At 43.4% G+C, this 24,862-nt stretch overlaps 1 protein-coding gene across 1 annotated transcript; it reads left to right on the top strand.

Annotated features, from left to right (window-relative positions):
* Nucleotides 1-4,043: 4,043 nt before the first annotated feature.
* Nucleotides 4,044-21,510, top strand: LOC123926513 (cystatin-13-like). The gene is made up of 3 exons (XM_045980416.1): nucleotides 4,044-4,271; nucleotides 9,066-9,179; nucleotides 21,427-21,510. The coding sequence occupies exons 1-3, from the start codon at nucleotides 4,044-4,046 to the stop codon at nucleotides 21,508-21,510; spliced, it is 426 nt and encodes a 141-aa protein (XP_045836372.1).
* The last annotated feature ends 3,352 nt before the right edge of the window (nucleotides 21,511-24,862 follow it).

Raw genomic sequence — 24,862 nt, 5'->3', positions numbered from 1 at the left:
AAATGGGTGGCCAAATTAGTTATTCTTTTCCATTTTGGTGTCTGTGTTTTACACCTGCTTAGAAAGTGTTCCTCAGGTGGAGCACACAATTTTATCTCAAACATCTGAACCTTCAGCCAGGCAACTCTCAGGTTTCACAGGCCCAAGAGTTTGTCTTCTTGTTTGGAGTTTTACTTTATGGATCTCAGGGATGATCCTCTTTATGTTGATCTATAATTTATTCTGGAATGACAAATATTAATCCCCAGGTTTCTGAGTTACTGGGAGCTCCCTGTCACAGCCAGGTTCTCTGCAGAGAGGAGTGGATCCTGCTCTTTAGTGGAGCTTGGCTTGGGGCCTGAGAACCACCACCAAGAGAGGGAACCCTCACAGGGGGAGGGAGGCAGAATTGTGAATATTTATCTGGGACAAGGTTAACAATGGGGGGGACATATGGCTAGTGGGTCTGTGGGGATCTACTCATTCATTCATCCCACAGAGGTATGTTATGCCAGGACTGCCACTGTCAAATGATGCCTTCTGCTTGGTGTTTCTGTGGGCAATCCCTGCCAGCCATAGGCACCACCTCCCCAAGTGCTTCTCAGTCCCAGATTCCCTGAGCCTGGCAGTTTGGTGCCTCATCCTGCTTCTAGGACTACAGAGTCACATAACAGAATGCCGACAGAAACCAGGTACTTTCATTTCCTAGGGGTTCAGTCCTAAGCCCAGGAATTCAGAAAGCCAGATGGTGTGAAACACACGAGATTTCTATATTAGGGTCAGAAGCTGCTGGTCTTGCTGAGCCTGTGGGGCTCTGAGAGCTGAAGGACCTGTCAGATGTGCCCATACTTGAGCAGGATCAGCAGCCCAGCCTGGGCTTACCTCACAAAGGGGCCACAGATGTGACCACCTGGCCAGAGAGTATAGCCAGAGGGCAGAAACACCCCTGACTCAGGCCTGACTAACACCCTGACCAGGTGCAGGGACATGAACTGACTGCTGGGCAGAGAGTGGCCCATGAGTGGAGCTGGTCAAAGCTCAAGTCCTCAGGAAGGAAAAAGATACCTCCTTTGGGTGAGGACAGCCAGGCCACGTCTCAGCAAGCAGGAGTGTTGTGAAGAGCTTGGTTCTGAGGTGTGTTTGGGGTGTAGCTGTACTGGGTCGGGAGGGACTATAATGCCAGGGTGGCCTCCAAGTGTTCCCTGGGCAACACATTCAGACATCATGGAGCAGAAACTCTCACAGGCCAAAGTTAGCTGCTCGACTAAATCCTATGTGTATCAAGTTGGTGCAAACCATCAAACCATCAGGTGAAAGGCTAGGTAGGGAAAGGAAACAAGTTAACATACTTCAGGTATGGAGGCAAGCTGGGGAGACAAAAAGAACATGTTGCCCAGATCCTGGGCTTGTCATGCTCTCTGCTGCCTCTGTCTCCATGCTGATGTGTTACGGGGCCCACAGTGGAGGTTTGAGCAAAGCCTGTGAAGCAGATCAGACACATGTACTGACCCTGAGGAGACACACAAGGAATTCTGCTTAGCACAGCTGGACATGTTGAGGATCGGGATGGTGGTTCCTGGGGTGAGGACACATGGGTCAGGATGGCATTATTGTTGGGTGGCTAACATAAGACCTTGTGAATATTCTGTTCTCTGACTATCTCATGTATAGTTCGTATCTGATGGATATCAGGTGTCTCTCGGTTCTGCTGTCACATTCCTTATTCAACTTAGGCAAGCTACACTTACCACATGTCTGCAATGAACAAACTTTTCGATTCTGCCTTTGTCTCTTTGGGGGAGGAAAATTTTTGTGCCCCCTTCAAGGTCCTTCTAGCTAGAATAAGAATCAAATTGATACACAACAGATTAATAGGAGAAAAATCAAATTTAATTTCATACATATGGGGAATCCACACAAACATGGAAATCCCAAAGACAGTCAGGCAAACTGAGGTATACATGTCATGCTGAACTAAGGAAAAGTACTATGGGGCCTGGGACTTCAAAGGGGAGGAATGTAAACCTCCAGAAAGAAAAATAATGTTTGTGGGGTGCCTGGGTGACTCAATGGGTTAAACCTCTGCCTTCAGCTCGGGTCATGGTCTCAGGGTCCTGGGATCCAGTCTCGCATCGGGCTCTCTGCTCAACAGGGAGCCTGCTTCTCCCTTTCTCTCTGCCTGCTTCTCAGCTTACTTGTGATCTCTTTCTCTGTCAAATAACTAAATAAAATCTTAGGAAATAAAAAGAATTGATGTTTGGTAAACAAATGCTTATTGGCCCCATGGAAACAATGGGGTACAGAGAGGACTTTGATCCAGCAGCACTTGCTGTTGTAGGTAAGTCCTCCCGACCATACCTCACTGATAGTATAATGTAGTTGTCTGTGGTGATAGTTCTCTTCCTGGAGCAGGTCCTCTACCTAAATTCTTTGTAGGTGGCTGGAGGAGGAGAAAAGCTAAAGAACTTTTCCTGAATCTGCTGGGTTTTGATTGCTTTTTAAATCAAAATAATCTTCATAGCAAAGTGGCTCCTCTTGAGGTGTCCTGCCTTTGGCCCCTATATCTTTCAGGCTATTTGCTTTTGCATTATTTGTACTTAACACAGTAACTGTTGTGCCTCTGTCTCATGAACTACATCTTGATTCACTTTCTATGGAGAATGGAATCTCCCCTGTTATGCCTGAGTTTTCGCGTCTGAGAGACCACCAAGGACCCAACACTGATGCAATCACACGAAGGTTTATTTAACAAGCTTAAGCTTGGGCCCAAGTATACCCAACACAGCGGAGTAGGGACTTGGACCCTGAAACAGATTACAGTCAGAGTTTTTAAAGGCAGAGAGAGTAGGGGTGGACTCGGCGGTGGGTGAGGACAAAGGGGATACTCAGAAGGGCTATCAGGGTAAAGAAGACTGTCAGGATATTGGAGGCCAGGTTATTGTCAAGCCAAGGCCATTTTTCCCTCTAATGAGGCACTAACATGAAGACAGTTGGGAGTTTCCTGGTGGAATGTCACATTCCTCCTATCAAGCATCCTTGTTAGTGAGATTTAGCACTGGGGCATTTGTAAACAGAGGGAGACTCCTGTCTTGCAGGATTGTAATCTCTGTGAGTTAAGTATTTGTTCATATATTTTATCGAGGGGAGGGGAGCGGGTGGAGAGGGGTGCAAGGTGCCAGCTTTTGCTTTGTCAAGATGGCTGTACTTATGTCAGGGCTAGACTCAAGGTGGATACAGCCTTGTTTTTCTTGGCCTCCACACCACAACAGCAAATGTACATTAAAGCTGTGATCTACAGATACTCATCAGTTATACTGCGATGGGTCTGAAGGTGTGTTTCAGGCAATGAGGTAAAAACTCTGACAGGTAGCCTGAGGCATTTACTTGACCTCTTTGTGAGACCTATTTTCCCTCCTGTGTAAAAGGGGCTACTTATTATGTGGTCCCAAGGGAGATTATTAAAGAAGAGAAACATGTGATGTCCTTATTATTGGGCCTGGCAAAACTCAATAAAGCTCCACAAACAGATGACAGTGTGATTGCTACTGAGCCTGACTGGAAATGGGGGAGACACAGGGGCAGTTTTGAAGTCAAAGGCTCCCCTGAGGATTTTCATCCATGCTCCTGAAAAGGAGACAAGATGAGTTTTGAGGCCCATGTTGTCCCTGGAGCAGTGCTTCTGTCCTTGTGCCTTTCTGTGTACTGAGACCTGATACAGACAGACACCTGCACTGTATGTGCGGGGGCCTCATGGGCAAAGAGGCAGGGGTCACTTGGTGGGGAAGGAAAGGAGTGTGAGTGCATTCTTTCCAGAAGGGAACAGCCAAGATGGGAACATGTACTGAATTGTGACTGCTGATTTCTCACTCCACTTCTCTTTGGGGAAGGAGAGAGAGAGAGAAGCCCAAGGGACACAAAGCTAACAGAAGTTCTCTCTTTTTTACTCCTAGCAGTGCCAGGAAGACCAGGGGGTGCAGAAGCAGCAGGGCCAGCCCAGCCCATGTCCTGCCCCAGTCCTGCAAGGACAGAAGGAACAAAGTCTCTACCCACTTGGCTGAGGCGCCATGGCCAGACTCTGCCTGAGCCTGCTGCTCCTGGTGGCCACTGTGACCTTTGTGTCCAGAGGTGTCCACACCTGGGGCAGATCGAAGGTGGTGAGGAATTTCCAAGACATCCCAGAAACTTACGTCTATGTGCGACAGGCACTGTGGCATGCCATGAAAGAGTATAACAAGGTCAGCAAAGACAAGTACACCTTCAAGGTGGTGAAGGTCCTGAAATCCCAGGAGCAGGTTGGTGAGCATATTCTCTTTGCTTTTTCTCTCCAAGATGCAGTCATGGAGGGGCCCGTTATCTGCGGAGGGCACATACCCCAGGGAGGGGAAAACAGCTGAGAGACACCTTTAGTCAAATATATATTAATTTTATTTTAGGGGTTTTGGGAGGAAAGTTAGTTACACTTTATCCTTTATCATTCTGGGACAAAACATAAAGTAGCCATTAAAATAACTTAAAATTTATTACAATCATATAGGAAAGCATAGATAAGAGTCCAAGAAGGGCTGTTGAAAGGGCCAAGTCTGGGACAATTGGGCTGTTATTATCAAAATGAGTCTTTATAGTTATGGATTATAACACAGTGAAAAAGCAAAGGAAGTGCAAATCCAGCTTTTATTAAAAAAAAAAAAAAAGGAAGGGAAGTCTCTTGTTTATAGAAAAACACCTACCTGTATATGTAAAAGACTGTGTAAGTAGGAAATCATCATAACTACTTCAGGCAAACGTCATCAATGAGTCCTACCACCACTGGGTGGGAGAGTGGTGGGGGACAAATTGGTGCAGGGATTCTTTCATTAATTAATCACAACAGGGAAAAGATTGTAAAAACAATCAGGAAATTTGGCAAGTGCCTTGTTTACCAAAATGCTTGTCACCGCCACTGGGACAAACTGACATCTTGTGCCCCTGATGTGAAGTCATAGAAAGGACAGAGCATCATCTGTGCATGGTATCCCTTGTCTAAAATCCACCCTCCATAGGTTATCATGAGAAACAATGAGACAAATCCATATTATGGGGCATTCTGTAACACCTCTTATAAATATCAGTGTCATGAAAGACCAGGAAAAAAAAACAGGGAAACTTCTAGATTAAAGGAGGTGTAAGAAACATGACAACTAAATGCAACATGTGGTCTTGTATTATCTCTGGGATTAAAAAAATAAAAAACCAATAAAAGATGTGGTTGGGGGAACTGGAATATGGTCTGTATCATAGAAGAGAGCATTGTACCAATGTTGTATCCCAAGAAAGATGTGATTTGGGGGGAACCCAGAGAGAAATCAGTAGGTGCACAAAAGGAATGGGGGTTCAACCAATCTGTCTGGATGGAGTTTAAGAAGGGGAAAAGGGAGGAGCTAATGGAGAATGGGGGTTACCCTGTAATGTTGGAGTGACATGCAGTACAGGGACGGACAGTCTTTGTGCTCCTCTTCCTCCTTCACCAGCCCTGTCTCCTCTCCACCCTCTGCCCTCTAACCTTTGCTGTCCATCCCTGCAGGTCATCAGGAACCTGCTCAGGTTCCTGTTTTCTTTTTTTTTTTAAATATTTTATTTATTTGACAGAGAGAGATCACAACTAGGCAGAGAGGCAGGCAGAGCGAGAGGAGGAAGCAGGCTCCCCATGGAGCAGAGATCCCGATGTGGGGCTCGATCCCAGGAACCTGGGATCATGACCTGAGCTGAAGGGAGAAGCTTTAACCCACTGAGCCACCCAGGTGCCCCAGGTTCCTGTTTTCTTAATGGGGTCAGGAGAGAAGGCTCATTTGGCAGCTTCATGTCCCTGTGAGGCTGGGACATTTGGCCCCTTGATCATCCTCCACACTCAATGGGCCTTGACTCCCTCCTTTTTGTGTGCGTGGTCCCGGCTATGTTGTTTGTGTTTTTTGGGTAGTGGACACCTGGGGCGAGGATGTGTGTCACCAATGGGTGGCCGAGTTAAAGTTAAATATTAGATAAATTAGTTTAAACTAAAAAGTAGTTAAATTTAAAATAAAGAAATATCAACTGCCTTGGGAGCTCGTTTATATGTAGTGAACTAATGGATAGTGAACTATTCTACTTTCATGGACTTCTCTTTATGGTTTTTCAGTTCCACAAATAGATGGTTCTGCTTTACTTAATCAAAAGTACACTGAATTCTCATGTCTCAAAAATTATACATCATTTTGTACTGTGTGCTAGTTTTTCCATGAATGTACATTTTATGTCTCAACTCACTGTAAACACTTGAATGCAGGTAAGAATTCAAAAGAATCAGGTAGAAACAGGTTCAAAAAGAGTCTAGAACAGAGGTATTTAAAATTCCTTGACCTTCCATCTACATACCAGTGGAAAACACACTGAAGAAAAAGGTAAGGAAGAATGAAACATCACCCCCAAACAAAATTAACTCAAAACAAAACAAAAGCAAAAAGAAAAATTCTTGGTGATAATTCAGATTAAACTTAGTAACACACACAGCCTCTATATAAACAGAACAGCTATATCTTATTGGTTGATTTAACTTTAAAGTACAAAGATCTATATCAGGAGTTGGACAATTATAGCCTGTAGCCAAGTCTGGCTTGTTGCTTATTTCATATGCCCCATGAACTAGTTATAAGAATAGTTATAAGAAACGAAAAAGGAATATTTCGTGACATGAAAATTACATAAAATTTAAATTTCCATGTCTATAAATAAAGTTTTATTAGAACATTGCCACCTGCATTGAGTGCAGTCTAGGACTACTTTTCGGCAGTACTGACATTATTGTGTGTTCTGAGCCTAAAATATTTACTCTCCAGTCCTTAAAGAAAAAGTTTGCAGCTACCTGTTCTTTTTTGTAGTTGACTGAGGCTCTGTTGCAGATTCTGTGCGAGGGGAATGATGGTAAAATGATTATATGCTAATTTCTTTCAAGAAATACAATGCAGTGCTATAAATGTATTTTCTCTTCCTTATAATTTTCTTAATAATTTTTTCTTTTCTATAGCTTAGTTTAGTTCAAGAATACAGTATATAATACATATACACAAAATATGTGTTAGTTGACTGTTTATGTTATTGGTAAGCCTTCTGGTCAACGGTAGGCTATTAGTAGTTAGGTTTTGAGTAGTCCAAAGTTCCACTTGGATTTCTGATTGTGCCTGTAAGTCCCACATTGTTCAAGGGTCAACTGTATACACAGTGTACTTTGTGCCAGACCTGGTTGCTTTTCATACGCTCATTCAGATCTTGCAACTCATTACACAGGAACCACTTTCTTCCACTTTAAAGAGGAAATAGGCACAGATAGGTTTAGTATTTTGTCCAGGGACACACAGCTAGTATGTAGAAGAGCCAAGATTTAAACCCAGGCTGCCTGTTGTGAATGAGCACATGTTACTGCCTGAGTGATATGGATGGAGTGCAAGTGGTAGGCTATTGCAGCCAGATGAAAGAGGTCATGGAAGGTCAGGAGAGTCAGCGGCCTGTCTGTGAAGGTAGAGAAGGGCTGCCTCAGGAGCCAGGACCCCTATCCTCTTCCCTTTTCTGGGCAATCAAGGGTCAACCTAGGGTTGGTTGTCAGTTGGTGGGTTGTTGAGGATGATTCAGAGCAATTTGGTTTTATGGTAATTTTAACTTGGAAATATTAGTCAAATATAAAGCAGTGGCTCTCAAGTGGGCATAGATTTTGCTAGGCAGGGGATTTGGGGCAATACCTAGAGGGCTTTTTGGTTATCACAACCAGAGCATGTCACTGCTGACAGTGTGCAGAGACCAGGGACGCTGCTAAGCACCCTGCAGTGCTCAGGGAAGCCCCTACCACAAAGACTGACATATCGAAAGTGCTGAGGTTGAGAAACCTGTTAGCCAGTCATTAAATATGTTCTAGGAGTACGTCTGAAGGTCACTGAGTTGAAAGATGGAAGCGAAGACTCAATTTCTTGCATTTCCAATCTGACTTGTTATTTCCTGAAGCACCCCCAGAAGCAGCTGGCTGTCCTTACACTTACACATATAACTGAAAAATTTTTAAGTATATATGATATTCAATAAATCATACTTACAATTCTGCCAACCACTACCATTCTGTTCAATGCCCAGGCAACTTCTCTAGAATGTCCAAAAAGTTTACTATATTTTCAAAATGATCTCTTACTCGTCTAGGGTCAGTTATTGTGTTTAACTTGGTCATTTTCTTTAATACATTCTCTCCCTTAAGTTTTGTAAAATCTTACCTTGTTCTCATTTTTAAATAATAAGAGTCTCCATTTGCCCTTGTGGCATCTTCATTTCCCCATAGGGCTCTCTGGAACACCAGGGCTGGTGGGGGCTCTGCATGGGAAAGGAAGAGGCCCTGAAATCAGGGACTTGGCAGGGTGTATCATGTGCAATAGGGTTTGATTGCTAAAATTGCCAAGGAGACTAGAGAAGCAGTATCCTCCAAGCAAATTTCAGTTCTGGGATGTCTTCTTCTCCCAATATCTATTGAAGATGTATGAAGATGTTATAGACTCTGCTGTTTATTTTCCAAGCTCCAATAAGCAAACCATTATCTTTTCCAGGAAAACATTCTTTGGGGAATAGTTTTCTTGCTTTATCTTGGGGTAGTTGTCATTATTTAACATTCAATACCATGATGAGAGAAACAGAGGGAGCAAGATCATGGTAAGGACCCTTCCCCCTCCAGTTACCTCCAAATTTCTGACAAGGAAAATGTAAGAGGAGAGAAGGAGGTGGACATTCTAAGCAGTCAATGACTTGTTGTTTTTTTTTATCAGAAATGACAGTTGATATCATGTATTCACTTATGATATCTAATTTTTTTTTATTTTTTAGAAGATTTTATTCATTTATTTTGAGAGAGGGGGAGAGAGAACACAAGAGAGTGAGAGGGGCAAAGGGAGATGGAAAAGCAGACTCCCAGCTGAGCAGGAAGCCCAACATGGGGCTTGATCCTGGGACCCAAGGATCATGACCTGAGACAAAGGGAGATACTTCACCGACTGAGCTACCCAGGTGCCCCTATGATATGTAATTTTTAAATTACTCTTTGACAGGTAACAGACAGTTTGGACTACTTTCTTGAAGTCAAAATTGCCCGAACAATGTGCAAGAAAATTTCAGGAGAAAATGAAAACTGCTTGTTACAACAGGATCCCCAAATGAAAAAGGTATGGCCTTGGTCAGGTCTGTGTACCAGACAGAGAAAACCGATAGGGCCAATTCTGCTTTGATTTTCTAGTATTCATCTTCCTCTCCTTCTCCTTCTCCTCCTCCTCCCTCCTCTTCCTCCTCCTCCTTCTTTGTGGAAAGACAATTTTATTATTGTAAATTCCATAGCACTGATGCATTGTAAAGAAAACTTAGCTTTTTAAAAATTATTATTATGTTCAGTTAGCCACTGTATAGTACATAATTAGTCCTTGATGCAGTGTTCAGTGATTCATTAGTTAAGTGTAACACCCAGTGCTAATCAAAGCAGGTCCTCAATACCATCACCCTATTCCCCCCTCCCCCACCCTTCTCCCCTTTGAAACCCCCAGATTGTTTCTCAGGGTCCATAGTTTCTCATGGTTCATCTCCCTCTCTGATTTTTCCCCCGTTGGATTTCCATCCCTTCCCTTATGATCCCCTGTGCTATTGCTTACATTTCACATAGGAGTGAAACCATATGATAATTTTCCTTCTCTGTTTTTATTTATTTATTTATTTATTTTTATTTTTTTATTTACAGCATTACAGTGTTCATTGTTTTGGCATCACACCCAGTGCTCCATGCAGTACGTGCCCTCCCTATTACCCACCACCTGGTTCCTCAACCTCCCACCCCACCCCCCCCACCCCCGCCGCCCCTTCATAACCCTCTGGTTGTTTTTCAGAGTCCATAGTCTCTCATGGTTCATCTCCCCTTCCAGTTTCCCTCAACTCCCTCTCCTCTCCATCTCCCCATGTCTTCCGTGTTCTTTGTTATGCTCCACAAATAAGTGAGACCATATGATACTGGACTCTCTCTGCTTGACTTATTTCGCTCAGCATAATTTCTTCCAGTCCCGTCCATGTTGCTACAAAAGTTGGGTATTCGTCCTTTCTGATGGAGGCATAATACTCCATTGTGTATATGGACCACATCTTCCTTATCCATTCATCCGTTGAAGGGCATCTTGGTTCTTTCCACAGTTTGGCGACCATGGCCATTGCTGCAATAAACATTGGGGTACAAATGGCCCTTCTTTTCACTACATCTGTATCTTTGGGGTAAATACCCAGCAGTGCAATTGCAGGGTCATAGGGAAGCTCTATTTTTAATTTCTTGAGGAATCTCCACACTGTTCTCCAAAGTGGCTGCACTAACTTGCATTCCCACCAACAGTGGAAGAGGGTTCCCCTTTCTCCACATCCTCTCCAACACACGTTGTTTCCTGTCTTGCTAATTTTGGCCATTCTAACTGGTGTCAGGTGGTATCTCAATGTGGTTTTAATTTGAATCTCCCTGATGGCTAGTGATGATGAACATTTTTTCATGTGTCTGATAGCCATTTGTATGTCTTCGTTGGAGAAGTGTCTGTTCATATCTTCTGCCCATTTTTTGATATGATTATCTGTTTTGTGTGTGTTGAGTTTGAGAAGTTCTTTATAGATCCTGGATATCAACCTTTTGTCTGTACTGTCATTTGCGAATATCTTCTCCCATTCCGTGGGTTGCCTCTTTGTTTTGTTGACTGTTTCCTTTGCTGTGCAGAAGCTTTTGATCTTGATGAAGTCCCAAAAGTTCATTTTTGCTTTTGTTTCCTTGGCCTTTGGAGACATATCTTGAAAGAAGTTGCTGTGGCTGATATCGAAGAGGTTACTGCCTATGTTCTCCTCTAGGATTCTGATAGATTCCTGTCTCACGTTGAGGTCTTTTATCCATTTCGAGTTTATCTTTGTGTACGGTTGACATACTTCACTTAACATAATCCCCACCAGTTCCACCCATGTCGATGCAAATGGTGGGTATTCATCTTTTCTGATGGCTGAATAATATTCCATTGTGTATATGGACCACATATTCTTTATCCATTCATCTGTTGAAGGGCATCTTGGCTCCTTCCACAGTTTGGCTATTTTGGACATTGCTGCTATGAACATTGGGGTGCATGTGTCCCTTATTTTCACTACATCTGTATCTTTGGGGTAAATACCCAGTAGTGCAATTGCAGGGTCATAGGGTAGCTCTATTCTTAACATCTTGAGGAACCTCCATACTGTTTTCCAGGGTGGCTGTACCAGCTTGCATTTCCACCAACAGTGCAACAGGGTTCCTTTTCTCCACATTCTTTTCAACATTTGTTGTTTCCTGTCTTGTTAATTTTTGCCATTCTAACTGGTGTAAGGTGGTATCTCAATGTGGTTTTGATTTGAATCTCCCTGATGGCTAGTGAGGATGAACATTTTTCATGTGTCTGTTAGCCATTTGTATGTCTTCTTTGGAGAAGTGTCTGTTCATGTCCTCTGCCCACTTCTTGACTGGGTTATTAGTTTTTTGAGTATTGAGTTTGAGGGGTTCTTTATAGATCTTGAATATCAACCCTTTACTTGTAATGTCATTTGCAAATCTCTTCTCCCATTTCACGGGCTGCCTCTTAGTTTTGTTGACTGTTTCCTCCGCTGTGCAGAAGCTTTTTATCTTGATAAAGTCCCAAAAGCTCATTTTTGCTTTTGTTTCCCTTGCCTTTGGAGATGTGTCTTGAAAGAAGTTACTGTGGCCGATGTCGAAGAGGTAATTGCCCATGTTCTCCTCTAGGATTTTGATGGATTCCTGCCTCACACTGAAGCCTTTCATCCATTTTGAGTTTATCTTTGTGTATGGTGTAAACTGGTCCAGTTTAATTTTTCTCTATACAGCTGCCCAATTTCCTCAGCACCACTTATTGAAGGGACTGTCTCTTTTCCATTGGATATTTTTTACTGATTTGTCAAAGATTAGTTGACCATAGAGTTGAGGGTCCATCTTAAGCCATATTCTGATCATATTCAGGACGTGGGACAGCCAAGTTCCAGACGTAGAGTACTGTTTCTATAAGTTTTTGCTAATACCTCTCTCCCCTGCCAACACACACACACACACACACACACACACACACACACACACACATAGATATTTGGTGGCTTAAAGCAACACCTGTTCATTATTTCTCACTGATATGCAAGCTGAGCTGGGTTTGGCTGGACAGATTTGCCTGGGTGATCTTTACACAGAAGTTACTTCCAGTTTTTTCTTTTTCATGGTTGAAGGTACATACACAAGTGTCTCTGTCTTTTATATTTTCTTCACCTGTTTGGTATATGCCTAAAGCTGGCATGACACATGGCTAAGCAGAAATAATGGCAAATTAATGATTCCTTAAAATTGCCCGGACATGTGCAAATAAAATGCATCTTTATATTCTAATGGATAGTAGGCTCCACAGCAGAGCACCAAGAGCAAGAGGATGGCTACATCTAGAGAGTAAGCTATTTTAAGTTACTAGAACTAGTTTTCAATTAAGTAACATTTAAAAAATTCTGGTAGATACTAAGAATGATATATCAAATACCCATGGGCTTGATTTTATAACTATTGTCATTTTTATTACATTAATTTAAAATGTTTATTTCAACCAGTAAAATATTAAATATGCATTCCACCCCCTCCTTCCTAAGATAAACACTCAAGTTGTTGAGAAGTGTTCCTACCCATTAAAAAAATTAATCCATGTATGTAGAGTTTTGTGTGTTTTTAAAAATGTATAGAAATTTTGGAACTTTCTCTTATTTTCTTTTCCACTCAACAGTATGTTTTGAGATTTATTACGTTGGTACAATCTGTTATTGTTTATTTATGCCAAATGGTTTCTGGGGTCACTTAATGTGTATATATATCAGCTAAATTGTTTTTGTTACTGCGTATTAACCTCTTATATGACTGTATTGCATCGTTTTTGACCATTTATCTACTTGTGGTCATCTTAAAATTTCACTTTAACCATAATGCAGCAGTGACAGGATGCATGCTGACTGAGCAGGTTTGGGGCTCTCCTCTGGGGCACCCTAGGGAGTGGGACCACCATTCAGTCACTCGTGCAGCTTCAGCGCTGGTGGGGTCACCACACGTGACTTGTAACTTTAGTTTTACTCTCCGAAGTGGTTGAACCAGCACAACTTCCTTCAGTGGTGTATATGGTTGTTCATTTTCCCTCAGCACTTGGGCTTAAATCTTAAATGTTTTCATTCTGTTGTATGTGAAAGGTGATCTCCCCACCATTTCACTTGGTTGATCTCTGACTTCTAATCAGGTTGAAATATTTTAATATCCCTAGTATCATCCAGGTTTTCATCTCTATGCCTTGCTTTTTTTTTTTTCCTGGAGCAACCAGAGGGCTCCTGTGAGGAGCCACAGCCAAGCCACTGAAACCCCCTGACTTCAACATCTCATGCTTCCTACTTCCTGCCTCTATCTCCCCTTGGCCAAACTCAACTGGAAGCCAGAGGGTGCCTATGGATGTGATTTATAGAAGTAAGAGGGCAGAAAGGCCATTGACACAGACTGTAGAGGCGATAGGGTAATGGTGCCCATTGGTCCAGCCCATTGAAGTCATTGGTCTTTCAAGACACACCAGGTAGAAATAGAAGGAATGCTGACATGGAGAGACACATGGAAAAAAGCCAGCATGGGGGCAGGGGTGGAGACAACAAGATCGATAGGAGGCTATCATGAGTCAAATGGAATCCCACAAATGAGAGATGATATTTTTTTTTCCCTTTTTATTAATTTTTTCAGCGTAACAGTATTCATTCTTTTTGCACAACACCCAGTGCTCCATGCAAAACGTGCCCTCCCCATCACCCACCACCTGTTCCCCCAACCTCCCACCCCTGACCCTTCAAAACCCTCAGGTTGTTTTTCAGAGTCCATAGTCTCTTATGGTTCACCTCCCCTCCCCAATGTCCATAGCCCGCTCCCCCTCTCCCAATCCCACCTCCCCCCAGCAACCCCCAGTTTGTTTTGTGAGATTAAGAGTCATTTATGGTTTGTCTCCCTCCCAATCCCATCTTGTTTCATTTATTCTTCTCCTATCCCCCTACCCCCCCATGTTGCTTCTCCATGTCCTCATATCAGGGAGATCATATGATAGTTGTCTTTCTCCGATTGACTTATTTCACTAAGCATGATACGCTCTAGTTCCATCCAGGTCGTCGCAAATGGCAAGATTTCATTTCTTTTGATGGCTGCATAGTATTCCATTGTGTATATATACCACTTCTTCTTGATCCATTCATCTGTTGATGGACATCTAGGTTCTTTCCATAGTCTGGCTATTGTAGACATTGCTGCTATAAACATTCGGGTACACGTGCCCCTTCGGATCACTATGTTTGTATCTTTAGGGTAAATACCCAGTAGTGCAATTGCTGGGTCATAGGGTAGTTCTATTTTCAACATTTTGAGGAACCTCCATGTTGTTTTCCAGAGTGGTTGGACCAGCTTGCATTCCCACCAACAGTGGAGGAGGGTTCCCCTTTCTCCACATCCTCTCCAGCATCTGTCATTTCCTGACTTGTTAATTTTAGCCATTCTGACTGGTGTGAGGTGATATCTCATTGTGGTTTTGATTTGTATTTCCCTGATGCCGAGTGACGTGGAGCACTTTTTCATGTGTCTGTTGGCCATCTGGATGTCTTCTTTGCAGAAATGTCTGTTCATGTCCTCTGCCCATTTCTTGATTGGATTGTTTGTTCTTTGGGTGTTGAGTTTGCTAAGTTCCTTATAGATTTTGGATACTAGCCCTTTATCTGATATGTCGTTTGCAAATATCTTCTCCCATTCTGTCAGCTGTCTTTTGGTTTTGTTAACTGTTTCCTTTGCTGTGCAAAAGCTTTTGATCTTGATGAAATCCCAATAGTTCATTTTCGCCCTTGCTTCCCTTGCCTTTGCCGTTGTTCCTAGGAAGATGTTGCTGCGGCTGAGGTCGAAGAGGTTGCTGCCTGCGTTCTCCTCAAGGATTTTGATGGATTCCTTTCTCACATTGAGGTCCTTCATCCATTTGGAGTCTATTTTCGTGTGTGGTGTAAGGAAGTGGTCCAATTTCATTTTTCTGCATGTGGCTGTCCAATTTTCCCAGCACCATTTATTGAAGAGGCTGTCTTTTTTCCATTGGACATTCTTTCCTGCTTTGTCGAAGATTAGTTGACCATAGAGTTGAGGGTCGATTTCTGGGCTCTCTATTCTGTTCCACTGGTCTATGTGTCTGTTTTTGTGCCAGTACCATGCTGTCTTGATGATGACAGCTTTGTAATAGAGCTTGAAGTCCGGAATTGTGATGCCACCAACTTTGGATTTGTTCTTCAATATTCCTTTGGCTATTCGAGGTCTTTTCTGGTTCCATATAAATTTTAGGATTATTTGTTCCATTTCTTTGAAAAAAATGGATGGTATTTTGATAGGGATTGCATTAAATGTGTAGATTGCTTTAGGTAGCATAGACATTTTCACAATATTTATTCTTCCAATCCAGGAGCATGGAACATTTTTCCATTTTTTTGTGTCTTCCTCAATTTCTTTCATGAGTACTTTATAGTTTTCTGCATATAGATTCTTAGCCTCTTTGGTTAGGTTTATTCCTAGGTATCTTATAGTTTTGGGTGCAATTGTAAATGGGATGGACTCCTTAATTTCTCTTTCTTCAGTCTTGTTGTTGGTGTACAGAAATGCAACTGATTTCTGTGCATTGATTTTATATCCTGACACTTTACTGAATTCCTGTACAAGTTCTAGCAGTTTTGGAGTGGATTCTTTTGGGTTTTCCACATATAGTATCATATCATCTGCGAAGAGTGATAGTTTGACTTCTTCTTTACCAATTTGGATGCCTTTAATTTCTTTTTGTTGTCTGATTGCTGAGGCTAGGACTTCTAATACTATGTTGAATAGCAGTGGTGATAATGGACATCCCTGCCGTGTTCCTGACCTTAACGGAAAAGCTTTCAGTTTTTCTCCATTGAGAATGATATTTGCGGTGGGTTTTTCATAGATGGCTTTGATAATATTGAGGTATGTGCCCTCTATCCCTACACTTTGAAGAGTTTTGATCAGGAAGGGATGCTGTACTTTGTCAAATGCTTTTTCAGCATCTATTGAGAGTATCATATGGTTCTTGTTCTTTCTTTTATTAATGTGTTCTATCACATTGATTGATTTGCGGATGTTGAACCAACCCTGCAGCCCTGGAATAGATCCCACTTGATCGTGGTGAATAATCCTTTTAATGTACTGTTGAATCCTATTGGCTAGTATTTTGGCGAGAATTTTTGCATCTGTGTTCATCAAGGATATTGGTCTGTAGTTCTCTTTTTTGGTGGGATCCTTGTCTGGTTTTGGGATCAAGGTGATGCTGGCCTCATAGAATGAGTTTGGAAGTTTTCCTTCCATTTCTATTTTTTGGAACAGTTTCAGGAGAATAGGAATGAGTTCTTCTTTAAATGTTTGGTAGAATTCCCCTGGGAAGCCGCCTGGCCCTGGGCTTTTGTTTGTTTGAAGATTTTTGATGACTGTTTCAATCTCCTTACTGGTTATGGGCCTGTTCAGGTTTTCTATTTCTTCCTGGTTCAGTTGTGGTAGTTTATATGTCTCTAGGAATGCATCCATTTCTTCCAGGTTGGCCAATTTGTTGGCGTAGAGTTGCTCATAGTATGTTCTTATAATTGTCTGTATTTCTTTGGTGTTAGTTGTGATCTCTCCTCTTTCATTCATGATTTTATTGATTTGGGTCCTTTCTTTTTTCTTTTTGATGAGTCTGGCCAGGGGTTTATCAATCCTATTGATTCTTTCAAAGAACCAGCTCCTAGTTTCATTGATTTTTTCTATTGTTTTTTTGGTTTCTATTTCATTGATTTCTGCTCTGATCTTTATGATTTCTCTTCTCCTGCTGGGTTTAGGGTTTCTTTCTTGTTCTTTCTCCAGCTCCTTTATGCGTAGGGTTAGGTTGTGTACTTGAGACCTTTCTTGTTTCTTGAGAAAGCCTTGTACCGCTATATATTTTCCTCTCAGGACTGCCTTTGCTGTGTCCCACAGATTTTGAACTGTTGTGTTTTCATTATCATTTGTTTCCATGAATTTTTTCAATTCTTCTTTAATTTCCTGGTTGACCCATTCATTCTTTAGAAGGATGCTGTTTAGTCTCCATGTATTTGGGTTCTTTCCAGCTTTCGTCTTGTGATTGAGTTCTAGCTTCAGAGCATTGTGGTCTGAAAATATGCAGGGAATAATCCTAATCTTTTGATACCGGTTGAGACCTGATTTGTGACCCAGGATGTGATCTATTCTGGAGAAGGTTCCATGTGCACTAGAGAAGAATGTGTATTCTGTTGCTTTGGGATGAAATGTTCTGAATATATCTGTGATGTCCATCTGGTCCAGTGTGTCATTTAAGGCCTTTATTTCCTTGTTGATCTTTTGCTTGGATGATCTGTCCATTTCAGTGAGGGGAGTGTTCAAGTCCCCTACTATTATTGTATTATTATTGATGTGTTTCTTTGATTTTGTTATTAATTGGTTGATATAGTTGGCTGCTCCCACGTTAGGGGCATAGATATTTAAAATTGTTAGATCTTCTTGTTGGACAGACCCTTTGAGTAGGATATAGTGTCCTTCCTCATCTCTTATTATAGTCTTTGGCTTAAAATCTAATTGATCTGATATAAGGATTGCCACCCCAGCTTTCTTCTGATGCCCATTAGCATGGTAAATTGTTTTCCACCTCCTCACTTTAAATCTGGAGGTGTCTTCGCGTCTAAAATGAGTTTCTTGTAGGCAACATACTGATGGGTTTTGTTTTTTTATCCATTCTGATACCCTGTGTCTTTTGATTGGGGCATTTAGCCCATTAACATTCAGGGTAACTCTTGAGAGATATGAATTTAGTGCCATTATTAGCCTGTAAGGTGACTGTTACTGTATATTGTCTCTGTACCTTTCTGATCTACTACTTTTAGGCTCTCTCTTTGCTTAGAGGACCCCTTTCAATATTTCCTGGAGAGCTGGTTTGGTGTTTGCAAATTCTTTCAGTTTTTGTTTGTCCTGGAAGCTTTTGATCTCTCCTTCTATTTTCAATGATAGCCTAGCTGGATAGAGTATTCTTGGCTGCATGTTTTTCTCGTTGAGTGCTCTGAATATATCATGCCAGCTCTTTCTGGCCTGCCAGGTCTCTGTGGATAAGTCTGCCGCCAATCTAATATTTTTACCATTGTATGTTACTGATTTCTTTTCTTGGGCTGCTTTCAGGATTTTCTCTTTGTCACTAAGACTTGTAAATTTTACTATTAGGTGATGGGGTGTGGACCTATTCTTGTTGACTTTGAGAGGGGTTCTCTGCATCTCCTGGATTTTAATGCTTGTTCCCTTTGCCATATTAGGAAAATTCTCTCCAATGATTCTCTCCAATAGACCTTCTGCTCCCCTCTCTGTTTCTTCTTCTTCTGGAATCCCAATTATTCTAATGTTGTTTCGTCTTATGGTGTCACTTATCTCTCGAATTCTCCCTTCATGGTCCAGTAGCTGTTTGTCCCTCTTTTGCTCAGCTTCCTTATTCTCTGTCATTTGGTCTTCTATATCACTAATTCTTTCTTCTGCCTCATTGATCCTAGCAGTGAGAGCCTCCATTTTTGATTGCACCTCATTAATAGCTTTTTTGATTTCAACTTGGTTAGACTTTAGTTCTTTAATTTCTCCAGAAAGGGCTTTAATATCTCCAGAGAGGGTTTCTCTAATATCTTCCATGCCTTTTTCGAGCCCGGCTAGAATGTTCAGAATCGTCATTCTGAACTCTTGATCTGACATAGTACCAATGTCTGTGTTGATTAGGTCCCTAGCCTTCGGTACTGTCTCTTGTTCTTTTGTTTGTGGTGATTTTTTCCGCCTTGTCATTTTGTCCAGATAAGAGGATATGAAGGAGCAAATAAACTACTAATAGGGTGGCAAAGACCCCGGAAAAATGCGCTGTAACCAAATCAGAAGAGACCCCAAATCGTGGGGGGGGGAAGGGGATAAAAAACAGGTTCTGAAAAAAAAAGAAAAAAAAAAAAAGAAAAAAATTTAAAAAATAAAACAAATAAAAAAATATAAAAAAGAAAGAAAAAATATATATATTTAGATGAACTAGTCAAATAACGTTAAAAAAGAAAAGGGTAAAAGTTTTTAAAAAAATTTAGCAGAAGAAGAAAAAAGAAAAAAGAAAAAAAATTGAAAAAAGAAAAAAAAAATAAAAAATTGAAAAAAGAAAAAAAAAATTGAAGTAGCCGCAAGACTAAAGAATCATGGGGAGAAAGCCATGAGTTCCGTGCTTTGCTTTCTCCTCCTCTGGAATTGCGCTGCTTTCTTAGGAATTGAACCTACTTTCCTTGATAGATGAACTTCATCCTGGCTGGATATTTTGTTGATCTTCTGGGGGAGGGGCCTGTTGTAGTGACTCTCAAATGTCTTTGCCCAAGGCGGGATTGCACCGCCCTTACCGGCGGCCGGACTAAGTAATCGGCTCGGGTTCGCTTTTGGGAGCTTCTGTTCCCTGAACGCTTTCCGTAGAGTTCCGGAGGACGGGAATGAAAATGGCGGCCTCCCAGTCTCCGGCCTGGAGGAGCCGAGAGCCTGGGTCCCCACTCCTCAGTGCGCCCCCAGAGGACAGCACCCAATCACTCCCGTATCCCCAGCCTCTAGCCGCGCTCCGAGCTCACCCAGCCCGCGACCAGTTCAAGGTAACCCCGAGCTGAGAGTTCAGTCCTCGGCTCTGTTTCTGCAGCCGGCTTCTCCATTCTAATACCTGCGAGCTCTGCGACACTCCAACACCCCCGATCCTTCTGTGACCCTGCGGGACCAGCAGCCACGCTGACCCCGCGTGGGCTTCACCGTGGGTTAGCCTCTGGAGCAATATCCCTCAGTGGAACAGACTTTTAAAAGTCCTGATTTTGTGCTCCGTTGCTCCGCCGCTTGCCGGGAGCCGGCCCCTCCCCCCGCGGTCTATCTTCCCGTCGTTTTAGATTCACTTCTCCGCCAGTCCTACCTTTCAGAAAGTGGTTGATTTTCTGTTTCTAGAGTTGCTGTTCTTCTTCTCTTCGATCTCCCGTTGGATTTGTAGGTGTTTGCAATGTTTAGATAAGCTATTGAGCTGATCTCCTGCTACCTGATGTAGTCTCAGCCTGCTACTTCTCCGCCATCTTGACTCCTCCCCCCATTTTTTCACTTCTTAAATATTTTTAATATACATTGTTCACATGTCCTCTAGGATTGATCCTGATAATTGGGTTTTCAATTCCTCTGTTTCCTGATTGTTTCCTGTCTACTTTGGCTGATCCAGAAGTTAAGCAATTAGTCTGCCTTCTGATAAGCCCACTCCTTCCCCTTCCTACTACTGCCAAGAAACACCTGAACCCATCCCAGACACCCCTTTAGCCAGAATGAATCTCTGGACTGACCTTAGTTCTCCAATGGCCTGTCTGGATTGCTGGTAGTTTGGTCTTATTTTCTTTCTCAAGCTGATCCCTCAGTATTTGAATCTTTTTTTTTTAAATTTTATTTATTTGTCAGAGAGAAGGAGAGCACACAGGCAGGCAGAGGTGGAGAGAGAAGCAGGCTCCCCACCGAGCAAGGAGGCCATGTGGGACTCGATCCCAGGACCCTGGGATCATGACCCGAGCTGAAGGCAGCGGCCTAACCCACTGAGCCACCCAGGCGTCCCTCAGTATTTGTATCTTACACAACTTCAATTCTGTTTGATGTTGCCATTCATGCTTCCATTGATGTAGTGGAGGTATTCCTCATTTACATTTTTATTCTAACTGAATAAAATCTTTAGGAGTGAGAATAGGGATATAAGTGAACTCATCCCACACCAGGAACCTGAAACTGTGCTCATCTGCAGGCCCTAGGAAAGAGCTCTAGATGTTCCCTCAGTTCCCTGGCTGCAAGTTTTGCTTCTAGTCTCTAGCCAGACCTTGCCCTGCCCCACCAAGACATTCAGGAATCTCTACTATTCTTGCCTCTTCTGGGAAGGACTCCCTGGGCCCTCCAGGCAGAATGTAGTCTCAGTAGGCTGCAGGGGAGTCAGTGGCTGGATGAGGGCCAGAGATGGAGATGAGCATTTCTGAGAATAACCAGTTTCTGGGCTCCTACTATCCACAATGACTTCAGATCCAGAGAGGTGAATTGGCAGGGCTCCATCCTGTTGAGTGAGACTGGCTTCTCTGCCATCCGGTCTCAGGTCTAATGGCTCCAGGAACTGCAGGGGCATGGCTGGCTCAGGCTGCCTTTAGCCATCCTGAAGCCAAATCCTGGCACCTGGAAATAGAAACTTCTGTTTGTTTTTCATTTTACTCTCTTACAAACTGGTTATTCTTTTTTGTTTCTTTTAGATCTTTCTTTGCACTTTTATTGTTGCAACAAAACCATGGAAATTTGAATTCACTACGCTGAAGAAACAATGTGAAGAGGTCTAATTACCTTCTAGCATATTCGACTGCTTTCACTTCCATTTTAAAGAAGCAAATACACTTGCAAAACATTTAAATAAGCTGACCCACTGACTTCACTTTTGTGGCCTTTGTGCTTTTTTGTATGCACTTCAGGGGCTGATACTGAGAACATGATGCCTTTTTACTGTGTTGGTCAGCCTCTTCTAGTTGACCCATTCATTTACTAGCAGGACAATCTGCTACCAGTAGATAGAAGAGAGTGTAAACCTGTTTCCATATCTCTTTGGACTCTGAGCACAAATTACTTTTCACTGGCAGCTGTTCTGGAGAACTAACTGGAGGACCCAGTCCTCGACTGTTTTGAGCTGTTGGGTTGTTTTGGCAAGATTCTGAGGGTCTAGCTCCCTTGAGAGTGTTCCTTCCCTGGATTTCCACCAAAATCTCCCTGCCTGGGACTGGAGTGCTGGGAGGGAATGCCCCAGTCTCTTGACCCTTGGGACATGTTCTATTTAGTTTCTGAAATGTGTCCAGCAAGAAGAAGCCCTAATCTCCCATATTTTTAGTCTGCTTACTCTCATAGGCTGCTTCCCATTCCTACTTCCTCATTGTCCTTCTGGTATTTTCTACAATCACCTCCGCCTAAACCACTTGCACTTGAATTATTGTCTCAAGGTGAGTTTCTGGAGGAAGCAACCTCATAGTGGAACCCAGGTCTACTATGAAGGGCACCCTGGGACCATGTGGGGGCATCCCTGGGCGGGGGGTCAGACAATAGGACACAATTACATTTTGTCACTTCAGCCAGCAAGAATGTTCTGGGGAAGGCACGTCCAGTCCTCCCTCTTCCATGTGGTCATGGAGTTCTAGGGACACAGGCAGAGTAGTTCTTGTCACATTGCTCCTCCCACCTTGGGATGGGGATCCTTATGCCTGCAGCACCTGTAGCTTTCACTTCTCTGCCCACCTCTGCCTTTCAGGTCCCAAACACTGCCAAAGCATTTGATCTCTTGTTCTGTAGCTGGAGTTGGCCAGCCCCATCTGGTCCCATGAACAGCCTCTAGAGCAGGGCTTTCTCCTCTGAACACTGACAATGTGGTTCCACACCTGGAGGGATCAAACACATTCAGACACCATAGGCTAGTTGTTTCCATCTTATCCATTAATAGCTACAAGCATCTGGGGCAAACTAGACTTTACTGACCACACCCAAAGTCAGCCGTCTAGTACTAGTGGGATACTGCTTAGTGTTTAATTCTCCAAAGCTGTCTGGGCCCTTCTGAGGCACTGAGTTAGTCAGAATGAAGAATCAGTATCAAAACAGTTATACAGACTAATGAGTTTTTTAAGGTTTTATTTATTTATTAGGAGAGAGAGGGAGAGCATGAGCAGGGAGTAGAAGAAGAGGAAGAAGCAGGGAGTAGAAGGAGAGGGAGCCCGACATGGGGCTCAATCCCAGGACCCTGAGACCATGACCTGAGCCAAAGACAGATGTATTAACTGCAGATGCTTAAACGACTGAGCCACCCAGGTGCCCCAGATTTCCGAGTTTTTATTTGCCCACGGTTGGCAGTGTCCTATGTGAGCCGGGAGAGGACTGGAATGTGTGGATGTATATAGCCTCTGAGGTATCTTCAGTATCGGCCCATTTCCTTCCAAACTTCAAAGTCTCATTGAGCCCAAGCCTGTAGCCTTGGGCTCAGAGGGGGGATCAGCTACCTATAAGAAGTTATCCTGGGTGCCTGGGTGGCTCAGTGGGTTGGGCCGCTGCCTTCGGCTCGGGTCATGATCTCAGGGATCTGGGATCGAGTCCCGCATCGGGCTCTGCTCGGCGGGGAGCCTGCTTCCCTCTCTCTCTCTCTCTGCCTGCCTCTCTATCTACTTGTGATCTCTCTCTGTCAAATAAATAAATAAAATCTTTAAATAAAAAGAAGTTATCCTGCCCCCTTCCCTCTTCTGCAGAAATTGTGCTCTTTAGAAGATACACAGATGACAGAGGCATTGGCTTTGTCACTACGTCCTCATTTTCCCTTTGGCCATGGGAAATTTGGAAAAAGAGACTCAAAAGTGTAGCCTCTAAGCAAGACTTGCTCCCTTCCTGGGCTATACCAGGGCCAGGGAGAAATCCAGGTCTGCACCCCATGTCAGGTATTAGGATCTGAGGGGAGTTGGAGCATCACGGACCAGAGTGGTTATCTGGAATGGGGTCATGCTGAGGCTCACACACAGGGCAAGGACTGCAGGCTGCTGAGATAGCTCTCTGCATATGTCATTTTCCATCTCCCACTCCCCCAGGTCCCAGATCCCTTTCTCCTTCCTCTGCCTCCATAGGAGAGGTCTGGGCATCCACCAAGGCTTTCCCAAATTTTCCATTTCATTGTTACTCTGTGTTCAGTCCTGAGCCCAGGCTATACCAGGACTCTGACACCTTGGGGAGAGTTTAGGGAAGTGTCCATTGTCTCCTGATAGATGAAGAAGTGGCCACCGAGCATTGATAACCAGCATAGCTATTTCCCCAGTTGCAGGCCTTGACCGGGAGACTGAGGGCAGCGGTGGCAACACTAGACTCACATGTTGGGGGAAGAGGGAGCTCTCCTGAAACTGAGCCACTGGCTGGGCCTCTTTTTCTCTCTGGGAACTTGGGCCTGACCACACAGATAGCCTTGTCTCTAGTAACCTCCTGCTTTTACCTCTGGCTCTGTCAGGGCTTTACCCAGGGTCCTACCTCAGGGTGGCACTGAGGATTCAGAAACCTGCTTCCCTGCTCCTTCAACATATGGACTCCAGAAAAGAAGCAGGCAGGACCACCCCAAGCCAACAAGGATAGACGGGGCAAGGTCCCTGAATCCTACACCTGTTACAAAGCTGGAGCCCCTGAAACTTGTACTCACCTTCAGGACCCTGGAGACACAGTGGGGACTAGGACAAAACTCCCACTTTCTTTTTCTTCTTTTTTTTTATTTTTAGAGATTTTATTTATTATTTGTGGCGGGGGGAGGGAGAGAAATATCACAAGCAGGGGGAGCTGCAGGCAGAGGGAGAAGCAGGCTTCCCACTGAGCAGGGAACACGACACGGGGCTTGATCCCAGGACCCCGAGATCATGACCTGAGCTGAAGGCAAACACTCAACTGACTAAGCCACCCAGGCACTGCCAAAACCCCAACTTTCTATAGATTCCCACAGGAGGGGGGAAGGGAGAAACATTAACAAAGCCCCACAAGTGTGATCTGAGGCAGGGTTTAGTGAGTCCTTACCAGGAGCCATGATTTGATACCTGCCTTGTGGACCCTGCTTCTCCAGCCCCAGGAGATAAGGTGAGCCTTTTTGTAAGGTGAGCCCAAAAAGGACCTGGACAGGTCCCCCCACCATTGGACTGA

The sequence above is a fragment of the Meles meles genome, chromosome 16 (genome assembly GCF_922984935.1).
Source record: "Meles meles chromosome 16, mMelMel3.1 paternal haplotype, whole genome shotgun sequence".
NCBI lineage: Eukaryota > Metazoa > Chordata > Mammalia > Carnivora > Mustelidae > Meles > Meles meles.
The sequence above is the reverse complement of the archived record's forward strand: the minus strand, read 5'-3'. Positions and strand labels throughout refer to the sequence as shown.